General features: G+C 45.5%; 2 protein-coding genes across 7 annotated transcripts in view; one reads left to right on the plus strand and one right to left on the minus strand.

Annotated features, from left to right (window-relative positions):
* Lrrc18 (leucine rich repeat containing 18) overlaps positions 1-10,519 on the minus strand; it is an 18,994-nt gene extending 8,475 nt beyond the window's left edge. Inside the window, exon 1 of one of the 2 annotated variants that reach the window (XM_050140695.1) lies at positions 10,156-10,519. The gene's annotated coding sequence lies outside the window, so the exon portion shown is untranslated. Of the gene's footprint in view, positions 1-9,889; positions 10,064-10,155 lie in introns of those variants that run through there. The other variant, XM_050140696.1, reaches the window with a different exon arrangement.
* Wdfy4 (WDFY family member 4) overlaps positions 1-26,938 on the plus strand; it is a 222,821-nt gene that overhangs the window by 173,777 nt on the left and 22,106 nt on the right. For all 5 annotated transcript variants that reach the window (XM_050140691.1, XM_050140690.1, XM_050140692.1 and 2 more), the window contains 4 exons: positions 16,946-16,988; positions 17,919-18,038; positions 20,617-20,734; positions 21,628-21,737. In XM_050140691.1, coding sequence (XP_049996648.1) covers positions 16,946-16,988; positions 17,919-18,038; positions 20,617-20,734; positions 21,628-21,737 — 391 coding nt within the window. The remainder of the gene's footprint in view (positions 1-16,945; positions 16,989-17,918; positions 18,039-20,616; positions 20,735-21,627; positions 21,738-26,938) is intronic.

A 26,938-nucleotide genomic window follows, 5' to 3' on the forward strand; every position in this document is an offset into this window, starting at 1 on the left:
TATATATACTAATGAGGATTTCTATGATGAAAATTATGAAATAATGACTTAAGAAAAATATTCTTCATAGGAAACCATAGCATGTATGAGTTAGACAACCCAATATCGTTAAGCTACTTCTCCTGAAATTGGTCGAAATAACATGATTCCACTTGAACTTTCAACAAGATTTATACATATATATCTATGTATGTATAGATTTTTCATGTTTCTATGCATAAGAATGTCTAAAACTTTGAAATTCTGAAATGTTGAAAGATAAAGGAACTAGAAGTAAAGAGCAAATTTTAAAAATGGAAAACACTGAAGGAGGATTCATTTAAAACAATTTTAAAACTTCCCATGTAATTAACATGTGTTATCAGTCGAGGGGCAGATACATAGACTACCGCCCAGACATAAGACACTGCCCAGAAAGCAGATCTGCACAGATGTAGCCAACACAGTCAACTGCGTTCTGACAAAACTTCAGTAGAAAAATAAACTTTTCAATAAATGGTGTTGATTGATTGGTCATTCACACATAAAGTGGATCATGGATACAAATATAAGCCATAAAACTTTTAAAAGAAACTGGAGAAAAAACTTATAACCTCTAGTTTGGCAGAAGTTCATTCCTCTAAAAGATAATGTTAAAAAAAAATGGGCTTGAAAAATTAAAAATTTTGCCCTGTGGACAAGCCATTAAGCATAAAAAGATAACTCAAAGAATGGAGGGAAATATTTGTAAGCTACATAGGCAAAGAGGCCTGGAATCCAGACCAGAGGAAAAAGATCTGTAGTGAAAACCAATAATAGACAATGGAGGGAGGCCGTGCAGCCCCTCGTGGAATGCACCACAGGGCGGCCCCTGGAACAGTTGGGCGATTTCTTACAAATTAGCCACACTCTCATCATCGGCTGTTTCATCCTCCCCCAGGTACTTAGGACAAGAAAAGCTTCTGTTCATATGAAAGCTTACTCCTGTGTCTATCAGTGCCGCGTTCATAACTGCCCCACAGGGCAGGTGAGACCTTCAGGAGATGGAGCCCTTACACTAAAATGTTGCAGAGCATAAAGGAGGTGGCTATGTTTATCATCTCTGTCTGATTGTTAGGTTTTGTATGTGTGCACTGAAATGCCACATCTCATCCTATAAATGCGTACAGTTATGATGTATCAGTGAAAATAAAAATGCATTTCAAATATCCGTAAAGAACATGTTTATTCATGTGTGCAATAGCCTAGGTGACTCCTAAGAGCACACTGTTGTCAAGAAGCAGACACTGGAACCGTCTGCATGATGAATGAATCCATCTATGTACCTGCAGGAAACAGATTCACCAGGGCAGGGGCTATGGGCTGGGGACAATAGATTCCCAGGAAGCGGTGTGGCTGAGTGTTCTGGGGATAGTTTTTCTGGACGTGCTTTGGGGACGGTTACATGAGTCTGTATGTATTTAAAGTTCAGAGGTTTGCCTCCCCAAAGGGGAGATGCTATGTAGCTACATTTTGAACTTAAAAACTAATTGTAACTCCATGGTCAATCTCTGTGACTATCTCTCTGTGCCTGCTTGTTCAGACTAGGTTGGCTCTCGAGGATATTGTGTGTGTGTGTGTGTGTGTCCACAACAGTTCCATTCTGTCCCTTAAGAGCAGGCCGATGTGCAGTATCTGAACGTTGCTGTGAACACAGGTAGAGGTGTTCACGGGAGGCATGTCAGAGAAACTGTTCTGCACTTGAGTTCACCAAACAGATAAATTCAGCGCAAGAAAACCTATATACTCATAACCTTCTGTTCATCAGTGCCTCTCACAGAGTGCCCAGACATTGCAAATAAAATCAAGAGTCACTAGTGAAACTTGAGTTCTGGATGAACAAGAGAGAGTGTTAATTCGAACATCTCAAATCCTGCGTAGGGCTGTATTTTGCTTGGCAGCTGTAGCGTGGGGCCTGAACAAGCAGTAAATAAAATTGCCTTTGTCTGAAGGCCTTCTTAGTCCTTTGAGACTGATTTAAATCAAGTTCCTTTGCTTATTCTTGCCTGAATCCATCTGTTTACTCCTTGATTGAGTGCATGGGGGCCTACCTGGTATCAAGCCTCTGAACGACACACACTGTTCATGAACTCACACCCTAGTTTAAATAGTTAAAATCCAGAATTAGTGAAATCTGGCCACCAGACTGCCCTGCATATTCAAAGGTTGGCTGCCATTTGGTTTTCTTCCCCTTAAGATAAATTCAAGCATGAGTTTGAAGCCTCTGAGACAAGACAGGATGCTTCCAGCAGACTGGGATCCAGTCAGGCCAGCTAAACCTGCCCCCACAGCCCACCCATGCCGTGGGAAGAAGCCTTCCCAGGTCTGAGTAGTGGGGGCAAGGGAGCCGCTGGGGACGGGCTATAGAACTGGTCCATTAAGGAGCCTCTCTCCAATGGGCCCTTTGGCTCTGAGCCTACCCATCAATCAGCTTAAGGCAGAGTGGGGGCTGACTGGCCTAATGCACTTTGCCACCTCCCTAGTGAGTCTGGATCCCCAGACAGATCAAGCCACGTGGGAACATCAGGACCCTCTCCCCTTTTATTAATGCTCTCCTCAAGGCCACCGTTCGCTGGCTGGAATCATCAGTTGTAGGCAGCCTACTACACTGTGCCAATAAAGACACTTCTGATCCCCGAAGCTGCTTAGGGCCACTGGAATTGGGCAGGGCTATGAGTTCTGTTTCAGAGGCAGAGAAATCAGGGACCTATCCCCTGTCACTTTTCTGTTTAAAGCCAGGCCTGCCCACCCGTGGAAAAGGAGAGGAAGCGGTGAAGGTAGAAGAGTAAAGCAGATGGTCTTTGATCATTAACTCAGATCGTTAATGATCTTTCATTAGCAGATGATCAAAACATTAACTAGATTTGTTCTTATCAGTTCATGGAAGTCTTCAAATATCATAGCGTGGCCAGCCCACACAAGGAAGAACATACATAAATACAGCAGACAGACGGATGGGTTGTGGACGAGGGGATCTATGGATGGAGGGGGTCCTGTTGCACATGCGAAGACTGGAAAGCCCAGTATGAGAGGGCTCCAAGGAAGTCCTATTTTTTTTTGTCCTCTACATCTGTGTTTTATACTTGGGGGTAAGTGGGCCAGTTGGTCTGATTTTAATTTCTGAATAATTTTTCTATCTAGTCATTGTGAATGAAACAGCATGGAAGGACACCCCATGGATATCTAAATTAAAAATGTAATGGCAACCTATATTTTAATACCATCAAACATTTGCAAATGCCTTCAGCTCTAAGCGCCTTGCAATCATAATAATGCTAGCATGTGTCTGGTGCTTCACACTCCTGAGTCTTGGACTTCATTTTTAAGTAACACTGACTGTTTTCACAGGTTTAATATGTCTGAATAACTTCCTAGCATAGAATCACAATAATTACTTCATTCTTTGACTGATGTCTTAGACGTAGGATAGAACATAATCGAACTGGATTTGCCAAAGTACCACTGTTTTTTAGCCCGTGTTTTGGGGAAACTTCATGTCACATGGATGATAATTAAGAAATACCCTTGGCTTGTGGGCTCTCTTAGGCAGTGATGAGAACTTCCCTGAGAAATCCGTTAACCCCTAAGTACAGCTAAATCTCAATGCAGTATAATGTTATACCCTGACGACCCCTCCTCACTTGTGAGAACAATGCATGGACTCGACCCAATCTTCCAAACAGCCCAACTTAGCAACACAGCACCTGCAGAGTGCTGTGGGAGCTGCCCGCCACTGAGAGAGGGGTTCATGTGTCACACTACTAGACTAGGAAAATAACACAATTTAAAATAAAAAGAAAAAAACTTTCCAAGTATGATGCTGAGAAGTTGTTACTTTTGCCCCCACCTGGAAGTCAAGAAATTTCAGGGTTAATCGTCCCAGACTGAGCATCCTTGAAACTACATTTGTTCTTTTGCCCATCCCATTTACTGGGCAGGGAATGAACTGGCTCACCTGCTTTTGTGGTTGCCCGTATGGCTTCCTATCATTCCCCCAAACAGGTGCTGCTCACTCCAAGGAAGGGCTTTAGTGTCCTATGAAGAGTCACTTGGGAGGCAAAGACAAAAGTCCCTGAGTCCCCTTTGTGGAGACCAAGTGTCTGGAAGTCCTTACAGCTCTCCCCCAGGTCAGCACTGATTCCTGACTTAGGCACAGTCTGGGCTGGGAGAAAGGATTACTGCTTGTCCGGCACCCGTTCTGGACCAGGAACTGTGTGCTGTTTGTTTCATGGTGTTATTCGGAGTGTTATGGGAGTGTAGCTGTTAAATGCTCCACGCTTTCGGCTAACTGCCCCTGCTTTGGAGAGAGTAGACAGTGGATGGAATCTTACAGGGTCGTGATCTCAGCGTTTTCCGATGTCTCTTGTGGAATGCTGCCAGCTGTCCAGAGTTGTGTGCCATTGTTGACGAAGTGAGATGGGCTAAGGTCCTCGCTGTGAACATGCTGCTGGGCTCTCATACATCTCCGGTCCCTATACCATTCTACCAGAGATCAACCCGATTTATTAAAGAAATAGAGTTTAGACTCACAATAGTCAAGTGGCTTGCCCCAGGTTACACAAGCCACAGGCAAAGTCAAACCTAGAAGGTTTAGAATTTATAAACAGACTTCCACTACAATCTGCTTCCTGCCCCTCAGCCTCCTTTACCTGTGCTACAGTGGTGGTAAATGTCTCCCATGGGGGTCACAGTGCTGGCTTCCACTCCCTCCAAAATGAGGAAGACATTCTGCAGTCCTAGTACTACCAGACTGGAATCCTGTCCAACCTTCTGCAGCATAATATTAAGACCGTGCCCCAACCCAAGAAGGTGAATTCTTAATAGCGGGTTCCATGACAGTGGGAACCAGGAGTGTTAGGGTCTCCAGATTCTAGGTGACCAGATACTGGCTATGGTACATACGAATGTTACCTATCTTGATATGAGAACTGTTTGAAGGGAATGAGCTCTTTGCCAACTATATAGATAGGAAGTTTGGCCTAAGATTCTGAGTGGGTCAGCTATGCACATATCCCGCTGAACTTCTGAAGGGAACATATGAAGACGGGAATTGTAGAAGCCATTTAGGCTGACCCTTTAATCACTTCATAGATATGTATGTATGTATGTATGTATGTATCTATCTATCTATCATCTAGATATATACAAAGTATAAATTTTAGTAGTGTTTAATGGCCTTGATGTGGTAGTTTTACTCTTAAAATCAAATGAGAGAGAGGAGAAAGGGGCGTTTAGAAGTCATACACAAAGAAGTCATACAGCAGCTCAATAAATATGTGTGCTTGCTTGTTTGCTTATGTGGGCAATGATGAAGACAGGGATTTTGTCCTTCAGCCCTTTCAGTAGCCATGGAGCTGACTTAGTGTGAGCATCTTTTTATACTGAATAAGCCGAGGCTGTAAAGAGACAAGATTCTCACCCAGCCTGGCCTGAGCTAACATCATTCCCTGTTCCTGCCTAAGCAGCCATACTTTTGCTCTAGAGAGTACTGGCTGCTCTTTTCCACACTAGCTCACATGAAAAGCCAACCATTCTGTTTTAGATTTGTAGAGGAGGAATCTCCTTCTATCCTGTCCCAGCTCCTCCCAGCCTGAAGAATCGCAGCGTCTACACTCTCTACATGGGGTGACCGTTGATTCGGCAGTTATCTGGTTAATATGATAATGCTGGTCTGAGGATTTTTGCTGGGACCTTCTGTGTTTGCAGCCCTGCCCACCCTCGCATTATTTACTTCTCTCTCTGCACCATTGTGGCTTGGCATACGTACTGCCTGGAAGCACTATCTGTCAAACTGTCCTCTTCCCCCTGGTGGGTAATAAGAATTCAACTTTTATTTGGAGCAAAAGTTCCCCAGGGGTCACATGGCCCCATAACGAAAGATTATGATTTCTTATTGGTTTAATAGCATCTATTTTGTAATTCTGAATGTACTCTGTTTTAATTGGATTTGTTAAAGGAACAAAAGGGAATAGGTGCCTTACAATTAAAATAAAATTTTAAGATTATTAGTTTAACAGACTAGAAAGGCCTTGTTCATCAACCACATGTTCCAAACACGCAACCCAGCCTGAACACAAGCAGAGGACAAAGGGCTCATGTCAGCCTGGTAGCTTCTAATGGGGTTTCGAGGTCTGCTCTTGCAAGCAGGCATTGCTTCCATTTTTTTTTTTGCTACAGTCACCCCTCCCCTTGCAAAGCAGAGAACTGGGGTTCAGAGAAGCAGCATAGTAGAGAGGGTAAATGTCCAGAGCTGTCAGACCATGATGCTAACCACGTGGTCCCCGCACATCCTCCACGCGAAGCTGGACAACCTTCTGAGCCTCATGAGCTTTATGCTGGTAATAGATACCACAGAGGGAGGGGTGCCGAGATACAAGGGAAGAGCAGGTAGCCTTGTGAGGAGTGGGGAGACGGGCGTGCACAGTGGGCTAGAAACTGCCCATAGTGGGCCCATGCTGAGTAGAAATCCCCTACAAACTGCAGCCTGACACCCCCGTGTACCACAGTGGTTCCTGACCTTCCAAAGGCTGTGACCCTTTAATAGAGTCCCTCATGCTGTGGTGACCCCCAACTATAAAATTATGTCATTGCTACCTCATAACTGTAGTTTTGCTGCTGTTATGAGTGATAATGGAAGTATCTGATATGCAGGATATCTGATGTGCAAACCCCTTTGGTCCTCGCCCTCAAGAGTCACAGCCCACAGGCTGAGAGTCACTGATGTGCTATGACAGCCATCCCTGTCACCTACGCTTCTCTCCATCCTGGAAGACAAGAGGACACATGGAGCTGCGCAGGGCTCATGTCACGTGGGGCCTGCAACACATGCACTTCTGTTTGTGCCCCAACACATCTTGGCCCTGTATAACTAACTTGATTCATTGTTTTTCTATCCATGTTAAAATGATTCCTGGAACACAATATTTTTTCAGTTTTGTGGGTGGAAGGAGACTCAGGCACTCAAGTGTTGGTTGATCACTGAAAGCAATGGCCAGCCTTGCGTGTGGCACTCTTGGGGTCAGAAATACTTTGGGTTATTTTTTTTTTAGTTATAGATTTTTAAATTTGTGTGTGTGTGTGAGACATATGGTGATGGAGGCCAGAAGTGGGTGTTGGATCCCTTAGACTGGAGTTCCAGGTGGTTGACCTACCCTACATGGGTGCTAGGAACCACCCTTGGGTCCTCTGGGAGCAAGTGCGCCTAATCAAAGAGCCACCTCTCCAGCCCTATGGTAGTGTATGTGGCTACAGCAGTGAGCATTCTGGGAGGGCTTGGCAGCACTACAGCTGGAGCTGGTTTAACGGAGTTAAACCTAGAAGAGAAGGAGAAACAATCCAGAAGGAGAGATGGCCGATGGGGATGGAGTGAAGAGATGGTGCAGAAAACAGGAGAGATGCACCCAGCCCTTGGGAATGGAGGGAGCTGTTTCTAAGATCCCCTCTTTAGGAAACAAAGATAGAACTCCTGCATACGAAATAGTTAAAAGCAGCTAAAATGTCAAATAAAAGATGATTGGTGGATAATTACTGTATGGTCACAGAATGAATCAAATATAAAACAAAGCAAAACCCTTTTGTCTCAAAAGTGAAGATGTTTAAGATATGTTAGCAAGAAAGTATTAAATGTCCATATGAGCCCAGTGCTCTTATAAGTACACACACACACACACACACACACACACACACACACACACAGAAGTAGCAATGGAAAAAAACAGCCAGCAGCAACAATCATACACTCTGGAGAGTACAGTACTGCCGTCGGCAGTTTCTGGATTCTCTGCAATGTATATGGAAAAGTTCACATACACTCACAAATGTGACATTTTTTTTTCATGTTCCACGAATTTTGGTCACTTTTCTACTCTGTTTAAAATGTGTATCTGCGTGGGCATGTATTTGTGTGTGCATGTGTGTGTATGTATGTGTATCTGTGTGTGTGTGTCTCTCTGTGTGTGTGTAAGAGCAAGACTATTAAGATGTTAGGCATATGAGTGGCCCTTCCTGCTGACTTTGGACAGACATGACTGTTACCAAGACTCATGTCAACTATCACTGCTGTGTTTAGTGAGGGCAACTCCTCAGATCTCTCACATACGGGGTCATGTGGTCTGTCCCTTTCCAGGTGTATATGAGAGCACTGTGGCGCAGGACAACAGGAACTGTCATTGTCAGCTCTGGCCATGTAACATGTGTGGAATCAGTTTGCCTATCTGCAAAATACATCAGTAAGCTGTAATTTGTTAAAAAGAAAGAAAGGAAGGAAGGGAGGGAGGGAGGGAGGGAGGGAGGGAGGGAGGGAGAAAGAAAGGAAGGAAGGAAGGAAGGAAGGAAGAAAGGAAGGAAAATAACGAAGGTAGAAAGGAAATACAGTGATTTGTATATGCCAAGGACTATGGTGGGTACTCAGTGATGCTAGCTCCTATGAACTATTAACCTGGCAGTGCCATTCATCATCTTCTTCCTCCCACCAGCAACCATGGACACTATCATTGGTCTGTTATGTCAGGTGTAGGTTTGGGAAACAGTCTTTGCAGACTCCCGAATGAAACCACTGCAACTTTTAAACGCACACTGTTACTATCACCAGCAATGCAAGAATATAAAATCAATTTAAAGGTGTCTTTACTGCTTTTAATCTCTAGAGTTCTCTATAGTGCAAGCAAATCATTCACTCATTCATTCATTTGTTCATCCATCCCTGCATCGGTTTTTATTGGGGCTGTGCTATAGGTCAGGTCAGGAGACAGGAAGTGAATGACTAAGGCAGACAGTGTTATGGTTTTCATGAATTTCCCACTTGCTGAGCAATCAGGTCAAGAAACCCAGGGCCATTTCCAATGGTGTAAATGCTATGCAGAAGAGAGAAGTGATTGTGGAAAAGAGAGGGCTGGAGTTAGGCTGCAGATATTGGTGTATGGGGATGGCTAATCTCAGAGGGGGCTGAGAAGTCCCCTCTAGGAAGGTGGCATTTGCCCTGTTATTTGAAGTGCTTAGGAGACATGACATGAGAAGACTGGAGGAAGAAGAGTCCAGGGAGAGGGGTGACTCCACGACAGATGTCCTGAGAGCTGGGGGAAGTCTGGGCTGGTAAGGGAGTTGTGGGAGCATCCTGAAGAAAAGAGAACGAAGAGATGGAGACAAGGGAAGAACAGAATGTGGACGGGGCCGGGCACATGGAAGAGAGAGGTGGAGGACTAAGGCTGTGGCTACCCACTTCCTGCTAAGATGGGACTTTGGGAATGAGTCACGCTTTCCTAGACTGAATTTCTTTACATTTACAGGCGGTGGAAAGATCTCAGGGTGCAAAAGGCATGTGGCACAAAGGATACTTAGTATGTGTGAGAGGTGGGTACCTGCTTAGGAGCAGGCCTGCCTGAGTCTAGCTAGGAATAACTGGCTGCTGAGGAGACAGGAAGAAACCTCCAGGCTTGACAGCCTGCCCTTTATCACACACTACTAACTTAGTAGTAGTCACACACTACTAACTTAGAGCCCGCGTCCTTTGTTTCCTCGTGCTTTGAACCTAGCTTCTGATTGCCAATAGAAGTTTGACTTTACAGTGAACTGCAATGCATTTGGCTTTCTGAGCCAGCAGGCAAACTCCTGATGCATTCATTACCTTCTCTAGGAGCTGGAGGGAGCTTAACTAAGTGATGCGGAAATGCTTTTCCTGCTCAGGCCAAGGTCTATCCTCGTGGCTTAAAGGCATGAGTGCCTCACACACCTAGCCACGGTATTAGACAAGTCTTGTTACCTGAGACTGAGAGAGAGCTGAGAAACAGTTGGCAGTGGATCAAACTGGTGATAAACTGAGGTGGCTATCGCAGTGGGTCACCTGCCAGGATGAGGGGCCGCTTCACTTACGCACCTTGGGGTCGGTAGGCACAGGAAAAGGTACCTGGAAAGATCACCTGGCTTTCCCTTTTCGGCCACTCTGCCAACAGAAGGGGGCAGTGTATGAAGTTCTCCCCATCCCAGTCCCAAGAGACCCTGTGGAGACCCACGGAGAAGCTAGCATTGACGAGCCAATAGACAAGCTTGGGCACTCCAGGACTCTGAGGGACAAGGCGGCTTTCTCAGCCCCTCCCTTCTGGAGGCTGACACTCAAACCCTAGGACAATGTATCTTTCTTACCTGCACCAGTCATTGCTCCGCTCCTTTCTGTATGTGACTTTGTATAAGTCTCTTGCGCTTTCCCAGCCTGCATGTTGCCTCCGCCTGCCCTGGGCCAGCAACACATGCCCAGAGAGACCCAGCTTTTAGGAAGAACCAAAGTGTGGCTCCGTGTCTCCCTCGCCAAGCTAGCCCATGGCTCCAGACACCTGAAAACCGGCCTGTATCCCCAGCTAGCTGTTTGTCCTGGCCAGGGCTCAGGGTGTGTGGCCTCCTTCCCTAAATAATGCATTAGCTGGTGTCTGGGCTCTGTAAGGAGGCAGCCTTGAGAGCCGGCATTTGCGAGCTATTTACTGAGAGCAGAGAGAAGCCGTTTTGAGGCAGATGAGCAGGCACGGGCCACCAGGGAGCAAACCTTACCTGCCTTTCCTCCTGGTGCTCCTCCACTGTGCAACTTTGTCACCAGGCAACAAGGGTCTTGGGACTTGGAGTTAATTAGCATACTCTTGACCCAGCCTATACAGGGAAAGGCAAAGGCAAAGGCTGAGGTCATTTACTAGTCTCCCAGGGAGAGGAAACTTGATCTCTGTGTGTTTTCCCCAGCTTCAAGCAGAGGGTGGTGAGAGTTTCCAAGGAAGAGACTTTCCATGGCAACAGCCCCAGCAACACTGAACAGTCCACATGGCACCCTTTAAGGGAAGCCATCTTCAGTAGCCTTCAGCCCCACGAGCTATCTTTCGAGTTCCTTCTTATTTCCCATGTATGTGTGGGTTTTCCTGCTCTTCTGTTGGGGGAGGGCTGTCCTTTCAATGTTTATTTACTTGAATTTATTGACTTCTCTTGTAACTTTGTTTCACCGGATTGGAGCAAAGTGCTCATGAGGTCACACAAGCATACAACCACTTTCCGTCTGGTAGCTGTTCTCAGCCAACGTTGCTGTACTGTCGCTGGGATCTGTATCTTGAACTAATGCACTAAGTCAAGCCTGACCTGGATGATGTCACATTGACACCAGCCGGGAGCACAGCTGCAGTTCAAATACCTGCCTGTGTATTGGCTTTGTTTGACAACTTGTGTTTTCCTTTAGCTCAGTGATTCTCAACCTTCCTAAGGCTGCCACCCTTTAATACAGTTCCTTGTGTTGTAGTGATCTCCAACCATAAAATTATTTCCATAGCTACTGTAACTTTGCTACTGTCATGAATCGTAATGTAAATAGCTGTGTTTCCTGATGGTCTTAGGCGATCCCTGTGAAAGGGTTTTTGACCCCAAAGGGGTTGTGACCCACAGGTTAAGAACCTCTGCTTTAGATCAAATTTCTTGTATTTAAGAAAATCAGTCAAACGACAAGTATTAGCATCATTCTGCAAGTAAGAAAATGACATTGTAGGAATGACATGGAGAAATAAAATTATTATTATAGTGTTAATTCCTCTAACTGAACATGATTTAGAAAACAAATAGAATGGCTAGCAATTAAGTAAAATATTTTTAAATTGCTATGTAATTGATCCTAACAATGAAAAATTTTGTATAGAGAAGCAAACTGAACTAATTTTAATTTAAAAATAAAAATTCACTATTAAGTAAAGATCTTGATGTCATGATACTACTATTTTATATTTTAGCCTAAAGATAAAGGTAATATTAAATGCTTTATTGAATCTACACAATAAATGATTTAACTGAATTACAAATACAATTAGAAAAATTTAAAATACTCAAAATTTTACTGCATGGTATATTTATAATCTGAATACATACATACATGCATACATACATACATACATGAATACTTAAGTAAGAAAACATAATTTAAAAGTCATGAAATTTTGGGGGCTGGAGAGATGGCTCAGTGGTTAAGAGCATTGCCTGCTCTTCCAAAGGTCCTGAGTTCAATTCCCGGCAACCACATGGTGGCTCACAACCATCTGTAATGAGGTCTGGTGCCCTCTTCTGGCCTGCAGACATACACACAGACAGAATATTGTATACATAATAAATAAATAAATAAGTCATGAATTTAAGATAAATGAAGACAGAAAATCAATAATTTTACATAAAAGAATATATATAAAGAAAAACATCTTTAAAGTACTGATACGTAAATTCTTACGGAAAGGGAAACTCTGGCAGATAGATGTAGTAGATACAGTGAAATAGGCATTGCCTTCGCTTATGATGAGGAAGTGGGATGTAGTGGGAAATCAGACAATAGGTGAGACATCCCTGTGATCTGGAGCAGGCCAGACAGCCATGACATCCTATCATTAAGTCTAGAACTGTATGCAAGGTGTGTGTGCTAAGGAGGGCTCAGGAGGGAGCAGAGAAGCCGTGAGAGAAAGATCCATTAATCAGAGCAAAGGTCTCTAGTCTGAAAAAAAAATGTCTTCTTGTGGATTTTTTTTTCTTTTTTCTTTCTTCTTTTCTTTTTTTTTTTTTTTTTTTTTTTTTTGCAGAATCTAAATCTAACTCTGTAGCCCAGGATAGCCTCAAATTCTGTGATCTTCTTGCCTCTGCCTTCCCCATGGCAGGTCTACATGCATGAACCACTATGCTGAGTTCTCCTCATTGATTTCTATTGATCTGTTACCTGAATATGAAAACTGGGGTTCAGGTTAACCTGAATTTGCTTCTGGGGTTCAAACAACAAGACAACTTGGGAATTAGATTTCCAATGCCAGCCTTTTGGCTTCTTGGTAGGTGACTGCTCATGGTAGACACTGTCCCTAGCATCATTTGGCACAGAGAACCTTACCAGGCTAAGAACTGGGCAGGACACAGGCTCCCCTGTCCTGAGGCACACAACAAACCCACCAGCAGAGATATAGAGATATAGTTCCAGTTGCTGAAATTAGTAAATCATTGTGAATTGGCTTTTTTTTTCTAGATGATTGAGAATCAGATCTCCCAGCCCCCTGTTAACCCATCCTATCGGATCTCCCAGCTCCCTGCTAACCCATCCTATCGTGTCTTTCCAACTGTTTTCTAAAAGACAAAACAGCATAGAAGGAGTTGGGCATGAAGATGTTTTTTCTTTGAGGCAGGAGCCCATGTTAAACTTTGGGCTCTCCTTGAATATCTTCCAAGTTGGGACTAGACCTAGGGTTGAAGCTTGGGAGGAGACTCCAGGTTCCCTCCTGGGAGGAGACGATATAGATTCCAGGCAGTCAAGTAAATGGCAGAAAGCTTGTTCTGGGAACTAACCACCACCTTTGAAGGCCCAATTCTAGGGAGCTCTGTGGAGCCCTCTAAGGAGATGTAAGTTCTTGGAATACAGCTGGGGTACCATTCACCCTTCCAGAAGATTGGCTTCCAAGTGCTGTTGGGATGCTGATCTGGTGGGCCTATCCCAGGCCAGCAGAGTCTAAGCATAGCCATGAAACAACATTGATCTATATGGCCCTTGGGGTCTGGAAGGCTCCCAAGGTAACATGTGATCACAAATGGAGAAAGCCCCGTTGGAAATCCCTTCAGAATAAAGAAGGGAGAATTTGAAGTGGATCCAACATGCAACTCATGAGACATTGCTCTTTCATCTTTGAAAGTCATCCAGAAGAAAGTGAATATTGATGCCTAGAGATGGAGAGGTGATAGATGGGCTGTCTTCTGTGGGGACCAAGCTACACCACCCTCAGCCTAGACAAGGTCATACTCTCTCATCTTTAACAGCTTCAACTGAGAACTTCTGTTCTTCTAAACTCAGTTTCAAGCTGCCCAGGGGCCCAGACTCATGCCTAGTAACTCCATTCAGACTCCCAGTGAACTGTGGGAGCCAACTGGGTTGAAAGAACAGGTTATACATTATTCCAGAATCACCTAGAAGGGATGGGCAGAACGGAGCAGGTCTTTATCAGAAAGCAGGTCCCACTCTGGCCACCACACTCCTCTTCCTTCTGGAGCATAAAACAGTCAAGCCACCATTCTTGACGAATGCCAGTATCTGTTACCATCACATCCATGGGGGATGCTGGACCCACTCCTGCTCCAGCGTTATCCACACTGATGCTCAAATTTGATCACCACACTCCTATGTAAGTCCAACTAGTGTTTAGGAAGTACAAGCTAAGAAAGGTTCAGATGGTCTGGGTGACAATATATCTTAGTCAAATGGGGCAGAGTGACTGTGAGTCCAGGCTTTCTCATCTCCGAAGCCAAATGTCTTCCCATCACCGCCTCTCCTGAAACTCAGGACGGCTTTAGAAAGTCAGGAGCCACATCTGACATCGTATTTACTCCCAAACACATCTTATTATGATGGACAGTGCAGTTTTATCAATTGAAGAAATGGTTTTTATCAATCACCAGGTATGCATAACAGTGCCATGGACTATTTCAAGAGATAGACTTATTTTTCCGATATATTATTGAGAAATAATATGTTTAAAAGGAGAACTCACTTTTGGCTAGATGTCTTATCACCATTGGTAATGGTGTTCTTCTACGATGGGAGCAGGAGCGGTGGACCTTCCTTGGAGCTCATAGCCGGTGATCTGGGGCTGTGGACTAGGGAAGGCCTTCTTTTCTCTAGCATCATTCCACTTGAGAGAAACCTCACAAAGGCCAGCAGAGTTCTAGAATGTTTTCTGAAAGAAAAGATGGCAGAGGCTCCTCTATTTCCTGAACTCTGAAAGACCAAATTTTACCCCAAATTCTCACTCTTCTTTCATATTCTAAAATAAAAAGTAAGCTTAGAAGGGCTTCAGCACATCAGGTCCCGAGCTTATGGCTCTGGAATGTTCCTGAGGGTTCCAAGTAACAACCCCTCACTGTCTCTGCCCCCTTTTACAGCCCTCAATGAAACTGTCCTCCAGGAGGAGGTGAAGGCAGGTGAAGGGGTGAGAGCAGGGTCAGAGATAGAACCCAATCAAAAGAGGCTTCACACAAGGCTCTGCTGCTAGGTCAGTAAACCTGAGAATGCTCTGCCCCCAGGGTGTTGGTGGTTTTCCTGGAGAAAAATGGACCATATAGAAGAGGTGAATTCTAGCCTGGGAGTTGCTCCCTTGTACAAAATCTATCAAGGAAAAAAACTGAATGCAGAGGGATGGGTGCTTATGGCAGATGCTGCAGTGGTGGGGCTCTAATGGGAAGATGGTGAGGTGCTGTATAGTTCCAGTATCCCTGTCCTGCTGGTCCGTTCACCCTCCGCCCCCCCCCCACCGGTTTCTCTCTGCTGGCCTGTTCCTGAATAACCACTCAGAGGCTTAATGTCAGTTACAATAGTCTGGCCAATGGCTCAGGCTATTACTAGCTTGCTCTCTCTTTAAATAAGCCCATTTCTATTAGTTTATATTTTACCGTGAGGCTCGTGACTTGCCAGTAATGTTTGGATCTCTTTCTTCTTTAGCGGCTGTATGGTGTCTCCTCCACTCTGCCTACTCTCTCTACATATCTTTGTTTGGATGTCATGCCTAGCTTTACTCTGCTAAGCCATTGGCCAAAACAGCTTTATTCATTAACCAAAAGAGCAAACAAATACAGAAAGACATCCCACGTCATCTCCCCTTTTCTAATTAAAAGGAAGGTTTTAACTTCAACATAGTAAAATCACATATAACAAAACAGTTATCAGGCAAGAATTACAGTTACAACATTTAGTCTCTTTGTATTAGGCAAAATTAAAGAAAATGCTCTATCACCTACCTCATCTTTGTGAATTTAAGGCTTTGTGAATTTTAAGGCTCTGCCAGGGACTTGTTAACATCCAGGCCTGTTCCAGCTGAAGTATGGGAGGGAGGCAGTCCTGGAAGGCCTAGCATGACAGATAGCATGTGTGGGGGTTGCTGTTTATGAAAAGTTCACAAAAATATGGGCAGTCTGAGGAGATATGATGTGGTTTGGGCTTAGCGGAGTATCTTGAGCAGAGAATTGATCTCGAGTGTAATAGAACTCTCACGGCTATGGCATGAAGGAAAACAGGTGGCAAAGGAAGGAAGGAACAGCAATGGGGCTCAAGAATCGAGCTTTACAAGTCTTGGTGAGTGACAAGGGACAGGACTCCTTTCCCACACCTTTCTCAACATTGCGCTTTGATGCACTTTTCAATCCACTCTTCGAGCTGGGCCAACCACTGTTCTCACCTTCCAGGGAGGGCTCTGTGTGTCTTAGTTGCAGAGAAGCGTAAGAGAAGGGTTTGACAAGGTGTAACAAAGAACAAAATATTCCTCACCTAGTAGTGCCACAGCTAGAAACCCACCCATGTGGCATAGTCCCAGGGCAATGTGAGCGTGTCTCTAGGAGCCTCGTTGAACACGTGAGGTGGGGGAACTTGTGCATGTGACCTGAGACCATGTCTGATCAGACATATGTATGGGAAAATGCTTTCTGTGCCAACACAACTAGAAATTATTAATTAAGCTTTTTAGGTTCAAGCAGTAGCTTGAAGACCTATGTTGTATAGTTTCCCTCATGATGTTCACATTTTTTTCCCGAATGGCATCCATATTTATATTTGGCATCCAAGAAAATGTGTGGGGCCAGGGAGGCTAAGTCATATGGAGCCATGAGAACCAGGAGGGACAGTGAATGAGGTCTGGAGACATGTTGGGTTATACTTGATAACAGTATGTTCTAGAATGTGTGTACTGTGTATAGTGATGGTGGCTGTGAAAAACTAACCTCAGTCGGCAGGGTAAGCAAGATGAGCCCAGAATGATTGATCTGGGCTGGCCTCCGACAGCTGTCACATGTTTGTGGAAGTCTGGGGATTTCCAGAATCCCCTGGCCTCCCAAATCCCCAGGAAGCCCTATCTCCCATATTCAAGGTCATGTCTTAGAACATTTGGTCACACTATGTTTTTCTGTACCACAGGAGACACCCGGGCTTCGACAGGACCATGCTGCAGAAGTGGCAGGTATAGCCATTCCCCGGTGGTAGTGGTGGCGGGGGGACAGCCTGCATAAGCACAAAGGACCCAGATCTGTTAAGAGGAGCTGTGCCATGTACTTCAGAAGGAAGTTTGTGTTTTAAATGTGCTAAATTCCATCTCTTTCTCTGACAAGATCTCAGGGATGGAAGATTAGCCTCTGGCACTGGAGTAGGAAGCGGAGGATGTATAGGTGCCTCTATGTATCCATCCTTTGAGGATATATAGAATCTCTATGTGTATCCATCCTTCCTTCCTTGAGGATGTGCACACCTGCACACGCTGGGGAGAGGGGGGTGTCATGCAAGTCACTTCTTAGGAGATATGCATGGCTCCAGCACAAATGAGTCACAGTCTGGAGCTCTCAGTGCAGAAGAGACCCCAAAGAGGTCAGTCCTGCACATCCTTCTGCATGGAGCCCGTACCTCTGTCTGTGCACATTCTTCTTAAGCTGGAGAGCCCTGTGTGTTTCCCTGATAAAGACAAACAGGGAAAGCTCTTCCTAGAGCACCAGAGGCGGACCAGTGAGGACTCCTTTCTTTGTAGCGACCATCTTTTAGCTCATTTTTCTAACAGTGAGAGGGTCAGCAATGAGTTCACCACCAGCATTTGTGCTGGCATTCGGTCAGCATTTGAGTGTCCCAAAGAAAGCCATACCCTTTGCTTTGGATTGCTGGTCTACTTCTTCTTTGGCTAGTATAGCTTCCTAAATATGCTCACTTCCTTTCACACTCAGATCAGCGGGTGCTAGCCTGCCATGGTGCTGGCTCCTGTATAAGATGTGGACAGAGAGCTTAGGTGCCACCTGCTTATTCTCCTGCAGTCTAGGCTTCCTGTTGGGGCCTCAGTGTTAGATCCCCATAGCCTCAGATGGCTATCAGATGTGTTAGACTTGTCCCCTTTTGTCTCTTCTGACAGAAAAGGGAGCTCAGCAATTTTGAATACCTCATGTACCTCAACACCCTGGCTGGAAGGACCTACAACGACTACATGCAGTATCCTGTGTTCCCCTGGGTCCTTGCTGACTACACCTCAGAGGTAAGGTATTCTTCAGGATAGGCCCCAGGGCTCCAGGGATTTTCTGTCCCTATCATGAGCACACAGAGCCTTACCGTGAGCGTCAGTTCCCTCGGCCTCAAGGCTGCTAGGCTCTCCTGAAGCCATGACAATCTTTACCTGGGCTCCTGCCACAGATCCAGTGAGATTATCACCACGAGTGGGATTATGTTAATCAGCACATGGATGGCATGAGCCTCGGAGCGCTTCCTGTCACCTCTGAAGGAAACTGTAGCCTATCTGCTGGGTCAGCACTGAAGATGCTGAATTCACAGAGAACCTCTTCGTGGGCTTCCTTCCTAGAATCAATGGGTACAGAGAGAAGAAAAGGGGTCTGAGGCAGAGAGATGAAAAGGAAAAGACAGTAACCCATTCTGCCTAGTGTGTCTGTGGAATCTGAGCTCCACACCAGCCCCTGAATAAAAAGACATGCCGTGGGCAGGGAGGCTCATGGCAAGATCAGACCACTCATCTCTCTTGGCCTCCATTCCTGGATCTCAGCACGCAGAAGTCAGGAGGGGGAAACCCTCACAGCAAAATTTGAGTGGTGTGTGTGTGTGTGTGTATGTGTATACAACCTGGTCGTGAAGTAGGTCTGGGCCCTGATACTCTGTTTATCAGGGGATGTGTTGAGTATGTGTGTGAAAAACAGAAGTTCGTGAGTCATAGGGTCAGAGCAGCCTGACTCGCCCTGACCGATTCTGCCTATGGATGCTTATGTGGAAGAGTCTCGGGTTTGGAGGATGGACGCCTTTGTCTCCTGTGGCTTCCCATCTCCAATTCAGACAATGAATGCAGCAACGTCTTCTCACGGGGCCACCCCTTGTTTTTTTTCTCACACTAATGGTCCACCTGAAACCAAGGCCTTACAAATAGGAACCTTCAAAATTCAAGAATCAAACCACACTTGCAAAGCAGTGTTTGTAATCATTTGCTATTTAACACATACCTGGTGCTTAAAATTATGATTATTTTCCTGTGTTTAAAAATTGGGAAATTTGGGGGGGGGCACAGAGATAGTGTAGTGGATTAGAGCACTTTCTGCACAAGTATGGGTGTCTGAGTTTGAACCCTAGCACCCATGTACAAAGCTGGGCATGGCTGGGTGTCCTATAATCCCAGAGATGTTAGCTAGCCAGCTTTGCCAGAGCCGTGAGCCTCTGGTTCAATGAAGACCTTCTTCTACCCTCCACCTTCACACATGTGGGCATGGGCACCTGGACACTTGCAAGCCTACACCACATACATGCAACACACACATACGCACACTTGCACACACACACACTCATATACCCACAGATGCCCACATTCACGCACACACTCAGATACACACTCACACACACTCACACACGCACTTGGGGGATTTCTCCCGAACATCTGGGAACTTGGGGAAATTTGGAGCTCTGGCAGCTGTGAACCACTGCCTGGACCACTGAGCGGGGGCTGCGTCCCTTTTGTCTATGACAGCACTGTCCCTCGATCAAGGGACTGTGAAAAGAGATTTGTGAATGTCTAAGTCCAGGGATACTTAGTGTCCCCACTGTCCCCCAACACACAAAGCAAGTCTCAGAAGACACTGAAGTCCTTCCCATCCCCACTGAGGTGAATTCTCAAGGTCAGGAGTGTTATGTCCAAATCACAGAGTCCCCCAAAACTAACTAGGAAACCAAGTCCTGTATGTAAAAGCAAAGAGCCTTTATTCTTACACAAGTTTGCAAACTCGGACTCTCCATGTGTCCAACGTATTGGAATGGTAGGAGAGCCCTGATCTCAACTGGGGTTAGGTTTTTAATAATAGCTAAGGTGACAGATTTCTAAGATTCAGGATCTCTGATTGGCTGACATTTGTCTAGAGGTGTCCTGGTGAAAAGCGATGGGTGTGTGCTGGCAGGTGATCCTGTCTACAATGGTTAGAACATTAGAAATTTTCTTTAAATGGTCTGTTCCTAGGTGGTGCCTGGGTGGTCTCAGTTTGTGATCTTTCTTGGAACCAGGTATTGTCTAAGGGTAAACTACTGAGAATCGGGCCTCTATTGAGCTTGTTGTGGCTGGGTTCTACAAGGAACAGGGCCAGCATTACATGCTTTAATTGTCCAAAAGATAGTGGACCTCAAAAAAATGAACATGTTCCTCTCATCTCCCTCCTCCCCCACCAGTCCCATGACCTCTAGCTTCCAATAAAATCAGTTTGACTCAAAGCAGGCCCCTGAACTATTGGAGCAAACTATTTAGTAATGGCAACAGTTAAAAGTCTTACAGGCAATGGTAATTCTTTTGAAAGTCTCTTTCAGAGCCTGGTGGTCACATTCTGATTTGGGTCATCTAGGAACAGGCTCGGCTTGAACCCATCTTCCCTCCTCTCACTTCCCATCTCAGCCCTATTAAGTCTTTGTGGATCACTGGCTTCAGGGCCATAAAACTTCAGGTAGCTAGCTAATCACCACAGGGGTTCAGACCAAATGACAATAAACCAATAAAGGGAATCATAAAACTAAAGAGCGTGGCTCCTGGGGCGCCAGGGGACTGGGGGAGTTAACTCAGCTGCACATCTGCCTTCTAGATGTTGAACTTGACAAATCCCAAGACTTTCCGGGATCTTTCGAAGCCAATGGGGGCTCAGACCAAGGAAAGGAAGTTGAAATTTACCCAGAGGTTTAAAGAAGTTGAAAAGATTGAAGGTGGGTACATACTTGCTTAATTTTGGCTGAGTGTGTGTGTGTGTGTGTGTGTGTGTGTGTGTGTGTGAATGTGCACAGGTATACATAAGTGTGTGCAGTACTGTTCTCAACTTCTTGAAAAGATCAGTAACTTGGTTGGTCACACAGTCCACCAGTGATTATATTTATAAAGAATTCTTGAATCCAGCCATTAGCATTGTTAGCTAAGACCTTGTTAGCTAAGGGGACTGGAGAGATGGCTCACCAGTTAAGAGCGCTTCCTGTTCTTCCAGAGAATTCCAGTTTGGTTCCCAGCACCCACAAGGCTACTTAAAGCCTTCTGTAACTCCAGTTCCAGGGGATCCAATGCCCTCTTCTGGCCCCTGTGGGCAGTGCACGTATGTGATTCACTTCGATAGAAGTAAAACATCCATAAGCATAAATTAAAAAAGAAATCTTAAAAAAAAAAAGTGTGTAGTAAGGCACAGCCTGGGTGATTTTTATGGCCATCCTGGATGGGAAAAAATATGCTGCGAGCTGGCAGCTTCACATCTGGTGGTAGGGAAGTCGGAGGGACACCGCACTCATCTAGTGTTTCTGCCTGGCACAGTTCTTCCCAAAGCGCAGAGAAAAGAAACTCTGAGTTTAAGCAACTTGACCACCTTTCAATGATAGAGTTCACCGTTGACCGGCTCTAGAGCTCAGTCCTCAAACTTAGCAATCCATACATCACCTTTACAATCCTTGCCATATTCGTATGCCATCTGAGCCGTAGTGCCTCAGTGCTTTTCCTTACGTCTGCTTGCCTCCTGAGTTTCAATAAATGCACTTCAAAATGCTCTTCTCAAGCACAAGGAAGCCTGTCTGCTGCTTTCGGGTGGGCAGCCACCCTCAAGCGTGTCCTTTTGTTGTAGGCGACATGACCGTCCAGTGCCATTACTACACCCACTACTCCTCAGCCATCATTGTTGCTTCCTACTTGGTCCGGATGCCACCCTTCACGCAGGCCTTCTGCTCCTTACAGGTGAGCTACTGTCATTTCTTCCTGAATGCAAGGGCATGTACACACAGTCTCAGGCTTGGGTAAGGAGGGTGCCTCCTCTCTGAAAACCCAAACCTTAACTTGGTGCCTACACTTGTAGGAAGACGGCTTTTTATTCTCAATACTTGTACATCTGCCTAATTTATTTTTTTTAAAAAAATACCCCAAAGAGCAGGGCATAAGAAAATTTCTTATGAAAAAATGTGAAAATTTAATACAAAGAAGATAGAGTAAAAAAAGAAAAGTGAAAATTGTTAAGACTAAAAATGTCGCCATCAAAGATCAATAAAGAAAAGGGACAATGAGCATCAAAATGCACAGATCTGTGCTAACTACAAAAGAAAGGCTCCATGGAACAAATCAATTATCTGAACTAAAAACAAACAAACAACAAAACCAGCTAACTCAGAACCCATCCATAAGCTAACAACGGCTACCTTGCCAGCCTAGGATTGGCAGGTTTCACAAATGAGAAGCAAATACCCAACCAAGTCTGCTTCTGGTTAGTTAGCGACTTCCACTTAAGCAAGGACACACTGCAAAATTATCTGCTGCTTCTCTGAGAGCAAAGTTATCTGGGTCGCCTGTGTTGTTTCATCGGGCAGTCCTGGAGGAGCTGGAGATGAGCCAGTGCTGGGATCCTGGTTGCAGAATTTCAGAGTCAGAGTCCCTCGTGGGCATCACTGGGACAGTGCAGAGATCTTTGAGTGCTTTGTCTCCCTTCCCATGAAACTCTCCCCTGAAATCCTGCACCCAAGGATCCCATCCAGAGGCAGAGCTGTGGAAATGTGGAATGCTGTCAGGTAGCCCAGCCTGAGCCAGCTGGCTGAGCTCACTGCAGGGACCGAGTTCATGGCTGACATGATCACCAACTTGTAATGGTCCTATGAGAGAAAGCCATGGGCCTCATGATCAGGAGCCCACTGAGCACACATGACCTCACTTTAACACGTGAGCCTTATCTCAGAGAAGTCTTAGTGTCCCAGAAACTGTGAGTTTGGGTCACTCAAAATACATGACCCTGAGAGACAAGAGTCACCCTTAGCTGGCACTGACATACACCTAATCCCTGGGAAAGAATGGAAAAGCAAGGCCAGGCATCTTCTCCAGTAAGGAGTGAGCCCCTCACATCATTTGTTTCTTGGCACACATCCCCCTTTCCCTGACTGTGTGGCTTGTCTAGACTTCGTATAACCCCCGTATCTCTGGAAATCCACTCAGAAATAATAAGTGTGCTCCCCCTGGGCCTTTCTCAGGCAACAAGCATCTTAAGTAAGTTTAGTTTGGAGAATGAATGGTCCCAGAGCTCTACCCCATGCCAGGAACCTCTTCCAGATGTTGCTCATTAATCCACAAGAAATGATGATCACTGCTGTTGATGATAATGATGGATTCTGCTGCTGCTTCCCAGCCAGGGAGCTGAAGCCGTCAAATGTTCAGGATGCTTTCACAGCTTCCCTTTGGCCTTCACGCCAGATGCAGTAAAGGCAGAGGTCCCAGCTCGACTTGTTGCTAAGGGTCTTTCCCCACAGGGAAGAGATGGAGTGGAATGGAGACAGGCTGTGCTATGAGACTTACAAACCTTCCACTTAATAGATACAGGTATCCCACGTGTTATGTTACCTCTGGAAATGAGGGTTTGTTCCTCTGGAGATGAGGGTTTGTTTTGCACAGATCACTGGATCATTCAGAAGAGCAAATGAGAAAACAAGGAAAGCCGCTAGTGTTTGCGTGGAAGCCTCACGCCAGCCCCGGGCACTTCTGGTGGTCAGCCATGACTACTTCCCCTCTTCCCTCTGTGACCAACAGATCTGATCTGAGCAGAACTGAACTTGTCCAAGCTGGTCTCCTCTGGCTTAAACTACTTTAAAGCAGCCTAGACTACAATAAAGCATCCCAGAGCAGACTGAGCCAGATTAAACAGGTTCTGCGAAGCCCACAAGAATATCTGGGCAATGATGCTAATGGTTAGTGTGAGCTCTCTGTAGCCAGTTTGCTTCAATAATAACTAGTTAGTTCCAACTATTTGGGATGGTCCAGCCCAGGGTGAGATGACCAGAGCCAACTTTTTATGTATTTAGGAGGCACCTGAGCAATTGTTAGTGTGACCGCACTGGGAATCTCAAGTGTGACTCTTAGCTTTTTCTGGCTCAAGTTTGTCTTTTGATAAATTGGTCCATCCAAATTGTAATCACGTGGGCTCCCTGTGTAAACCCTTTGCTCTGGACCAGTGAATTTCCAGTTGCTCATCACTGCCCTGAAGAACCAGACATCTCTTGTCTTATCCTAGAACAAAACAGCAACAGTCTTAGTTCTTCAGTGGATGAGTAACATCTGTGAGAGAATCCTCCCTGGGCCTCACCAGATCTCAAAAGGAATGTTCTGGCATCTTTGTTTCATCTCATCTGCCTCCTAGGGGCAGGCCTGCCTCTTCTCAGGAGACTTTTTCTGCCCTCCTTCATGGTGAAGTTGTCTCCTTCCTTGTGGTCTCACCCACCAGAGGATTTGACTTCTAAGTTGGCTGTGGCTTGAGATTGGAGAGTGGGAGGTTCCAGGATGCCTGCAGAGAGGCCTCATGCATTTGCAGGACGCTGGGGCTCTGAGCTTTGAGGGTCAGCATGCTCTCCATTCTGAGCTGAGCAGACTGCCTTTCACCTGCTAATGTGAGTGAGTCACTGGGGCCCCAGGGTCCTGTGTCCTGGCTCTGCCCTCTGATGTGGAAGAGACCATTGCATTTCTCTGGATTTGGTCTCCTTATCCATGAGATAAAGCTGGAAGGTAAGATACGGCTTCTGAAGTCCATTTCATAGCAGCACTAGTCTGGAACACACTTCCAGATGATGCCAAGTACCTTACAAACACCACTAAAAAGTTTAAGCTTTCCCATTGTGGCAAAGTGCCCATCACGTGGTATCTACCCTGTAGCTATTTTTAAGCATAGAGCTCGGTGGTATGAAGTGCCAGAGTAGTGTGCCACGGAGCACATTGTCTGCCACACACTGTGTGCTCATGTGACACAGCTGGTGTGGCCTGCTGAGCTGCTGACAGGCTGACACGGGACACTGCAGGCTCTACGGACTGAGCATGTGCTGGCCCAGTGTGTGGACAGCACCAGGATTTCCACAGTTTCAGGACTTCAGCGAACTGTGTCCTGACTCTGTGAGAGGCGCCTTACGCCCCTGTGGTTAAATGCTACTACATTTAGGCCCATTTTTAGAATTGACGCTCTTTAGTATTGATGTGTTTCTCTTTCTACTCAAAGTTGTCAATACAATGATAGATTTTTATAGTCTAGAAGATATTGAATAATTGCTTATCCTGAGGTTGGTTCCAGGACTACTCTCCCATACTGCAATCAGAGGATGCTCAGGTGACTTAGATAAAAGGGCATCGTGTTTGCATAGAACCTATACATCCTCCCATATCCTTTAAACTACCTCTAGATTATTTACAATGTCCACTCCAGTACAAATGTCCTATAAGCAGTTGTGATACTATATGGTTGAGTGAACTGTGAGAAGAAAAAGTCCATATACTTGAGACAGACATGATCTATTAAAATATTTCCTGTCTATGGTTTCGACTTTAAGTGTGGATCCATCCCTCAGATACAGTCTTCCAACTGTAGATGTGGGTGTTGTGTGTGGTCTGAGCAGGTGGGATGTATGTAGACTGTGACCAGACTTGACATGGTCATGTGTTCTATGGTTCACTCCTTCTCAGGGAGGGATGGACCACTGTGTTCAGGGCAAGTAGCTGGTACCTTATCTTAATGACAATCCCAGTATTCTATAGTTCTCATGAGCCTTGTCTGTGGCGATCCAGGATCTATGAGCCTCCTGAAAGCCAAGTCATTGTGAAGCTACACCCCTGCTGTGAGACCTTAGCCCTGGTCTGTGTTTCTATTCTAGCAAAAGTGCTGTATATTCTCAGGCTTAAGATGAGATCTCATCTGGGTGGTGCCCAGCAAGGCAGCCTGTTCCCAGCAAGGACACAGTGTGGCGGCAGCTGCTGTATTTAATAAGAAATGGAAATAAAACACGGTGCTAATTAAGTCCCACCACCGTGAAGTCAGCTGTTACCAGCAGCGGGGGAAGGGTTTTCCAAACTACCTGAGGCATGATGGTGAGATGGCGGGATGGCAGAACTTGGTGCTAGGCATTGCTGACTGCAGGGAACTAAGAATCCTGGAGTAGACTCAGCCTGTGCTGTGACCTCCCAGCTTTAGGTAGGTACCACGGTCACAGTAACATGAGGAGGACAGAGAGCCTGTGTCAGTGAGCACTGCCTCTGTGCCTCCTACCTGATGTCATCACAGCTTCCAGGTTAGGCTCCGGCCCCCAACCAAGTACCTTGCCCTTGGTACCCAATACTTTGTACATAGTTAGGATAGGGCTGAACCAGAAAACCTCCTGTCACACTTGAAACATATCATCAGGACTTGAGAACATGGGATTTCCAAGGTCCTAAACTATGACCTACAAGAATTTCAGGGTCTCTAGTATGAAATAATTTTGATATATGACTTTATCTAGGGGCACTAGAAAAGGCACTGGTAGAGTTGATGGGCCCAGATAACTGGCCCTAGACTTTCTCCTTGGTAGTTGAATATTCGAGCTGCCATCTCCCCATCTTTTTCAACCCCTGACTGATGAGGATGGAAGCTTGGCTTGACTCACAGTATGAGGCATGGATGTCAACATGCTTTGGGGTACTTGCTTAAGAGAAAGGTCTCTTCCTATGGGAAGGAGAGCGGTGGCTGCTCTAGCTCAGACCAGTCCCTGTTGAGAACAGCACTGACTAGTGCCTGGGCTTCCCAAATGTCACCATAGCATTATATTTTGGAGTAGAATGTTGAGAGGGGCTGTTTGCTGAGGCTCATGGGATACCCAGCTAGTTTCCTCTTACCTGCCCACTCTTTCCTCTTTACTTGGTACTATGACCTGCCCTAGAAAAGCCCCTCTTACTTCCTGTCCCCATCCTAAGGTGTCTTAACCTTTTCTACCCTCCTGCCTCCGTCCCAGGCACTGGAGAAGCCTGTTTCTCAAGACTCAACCTTTTGATTCCAATACTTTTCACTCCATTTCTCTTTATTCCTTCGGAGAGCCCCAGGTTTTCTTCCTCATCTACTAAGAGATTGAATCTTAAGACTGGGATCCCATCGCAGTCCCTGAAGTATACAG

The sequence above is a fragment of the Alexandromys fortis genome, unplaced genomic scaffold (genome assembly GCF_014885135.2).
Source record: "Alexandromys fortis isolate MF-2015 unplaced genomic scaffold, M_Fortis_MF-2015_v1.1 scaffold_46, whole genome shotgun sequence".
Classification (NCBI taxonomy): Eukaryota; Metazoa; Chordata; class Mammalia; order Rodentia; family Cricetidae; genus Alexandromys; species Alexandromys fortis.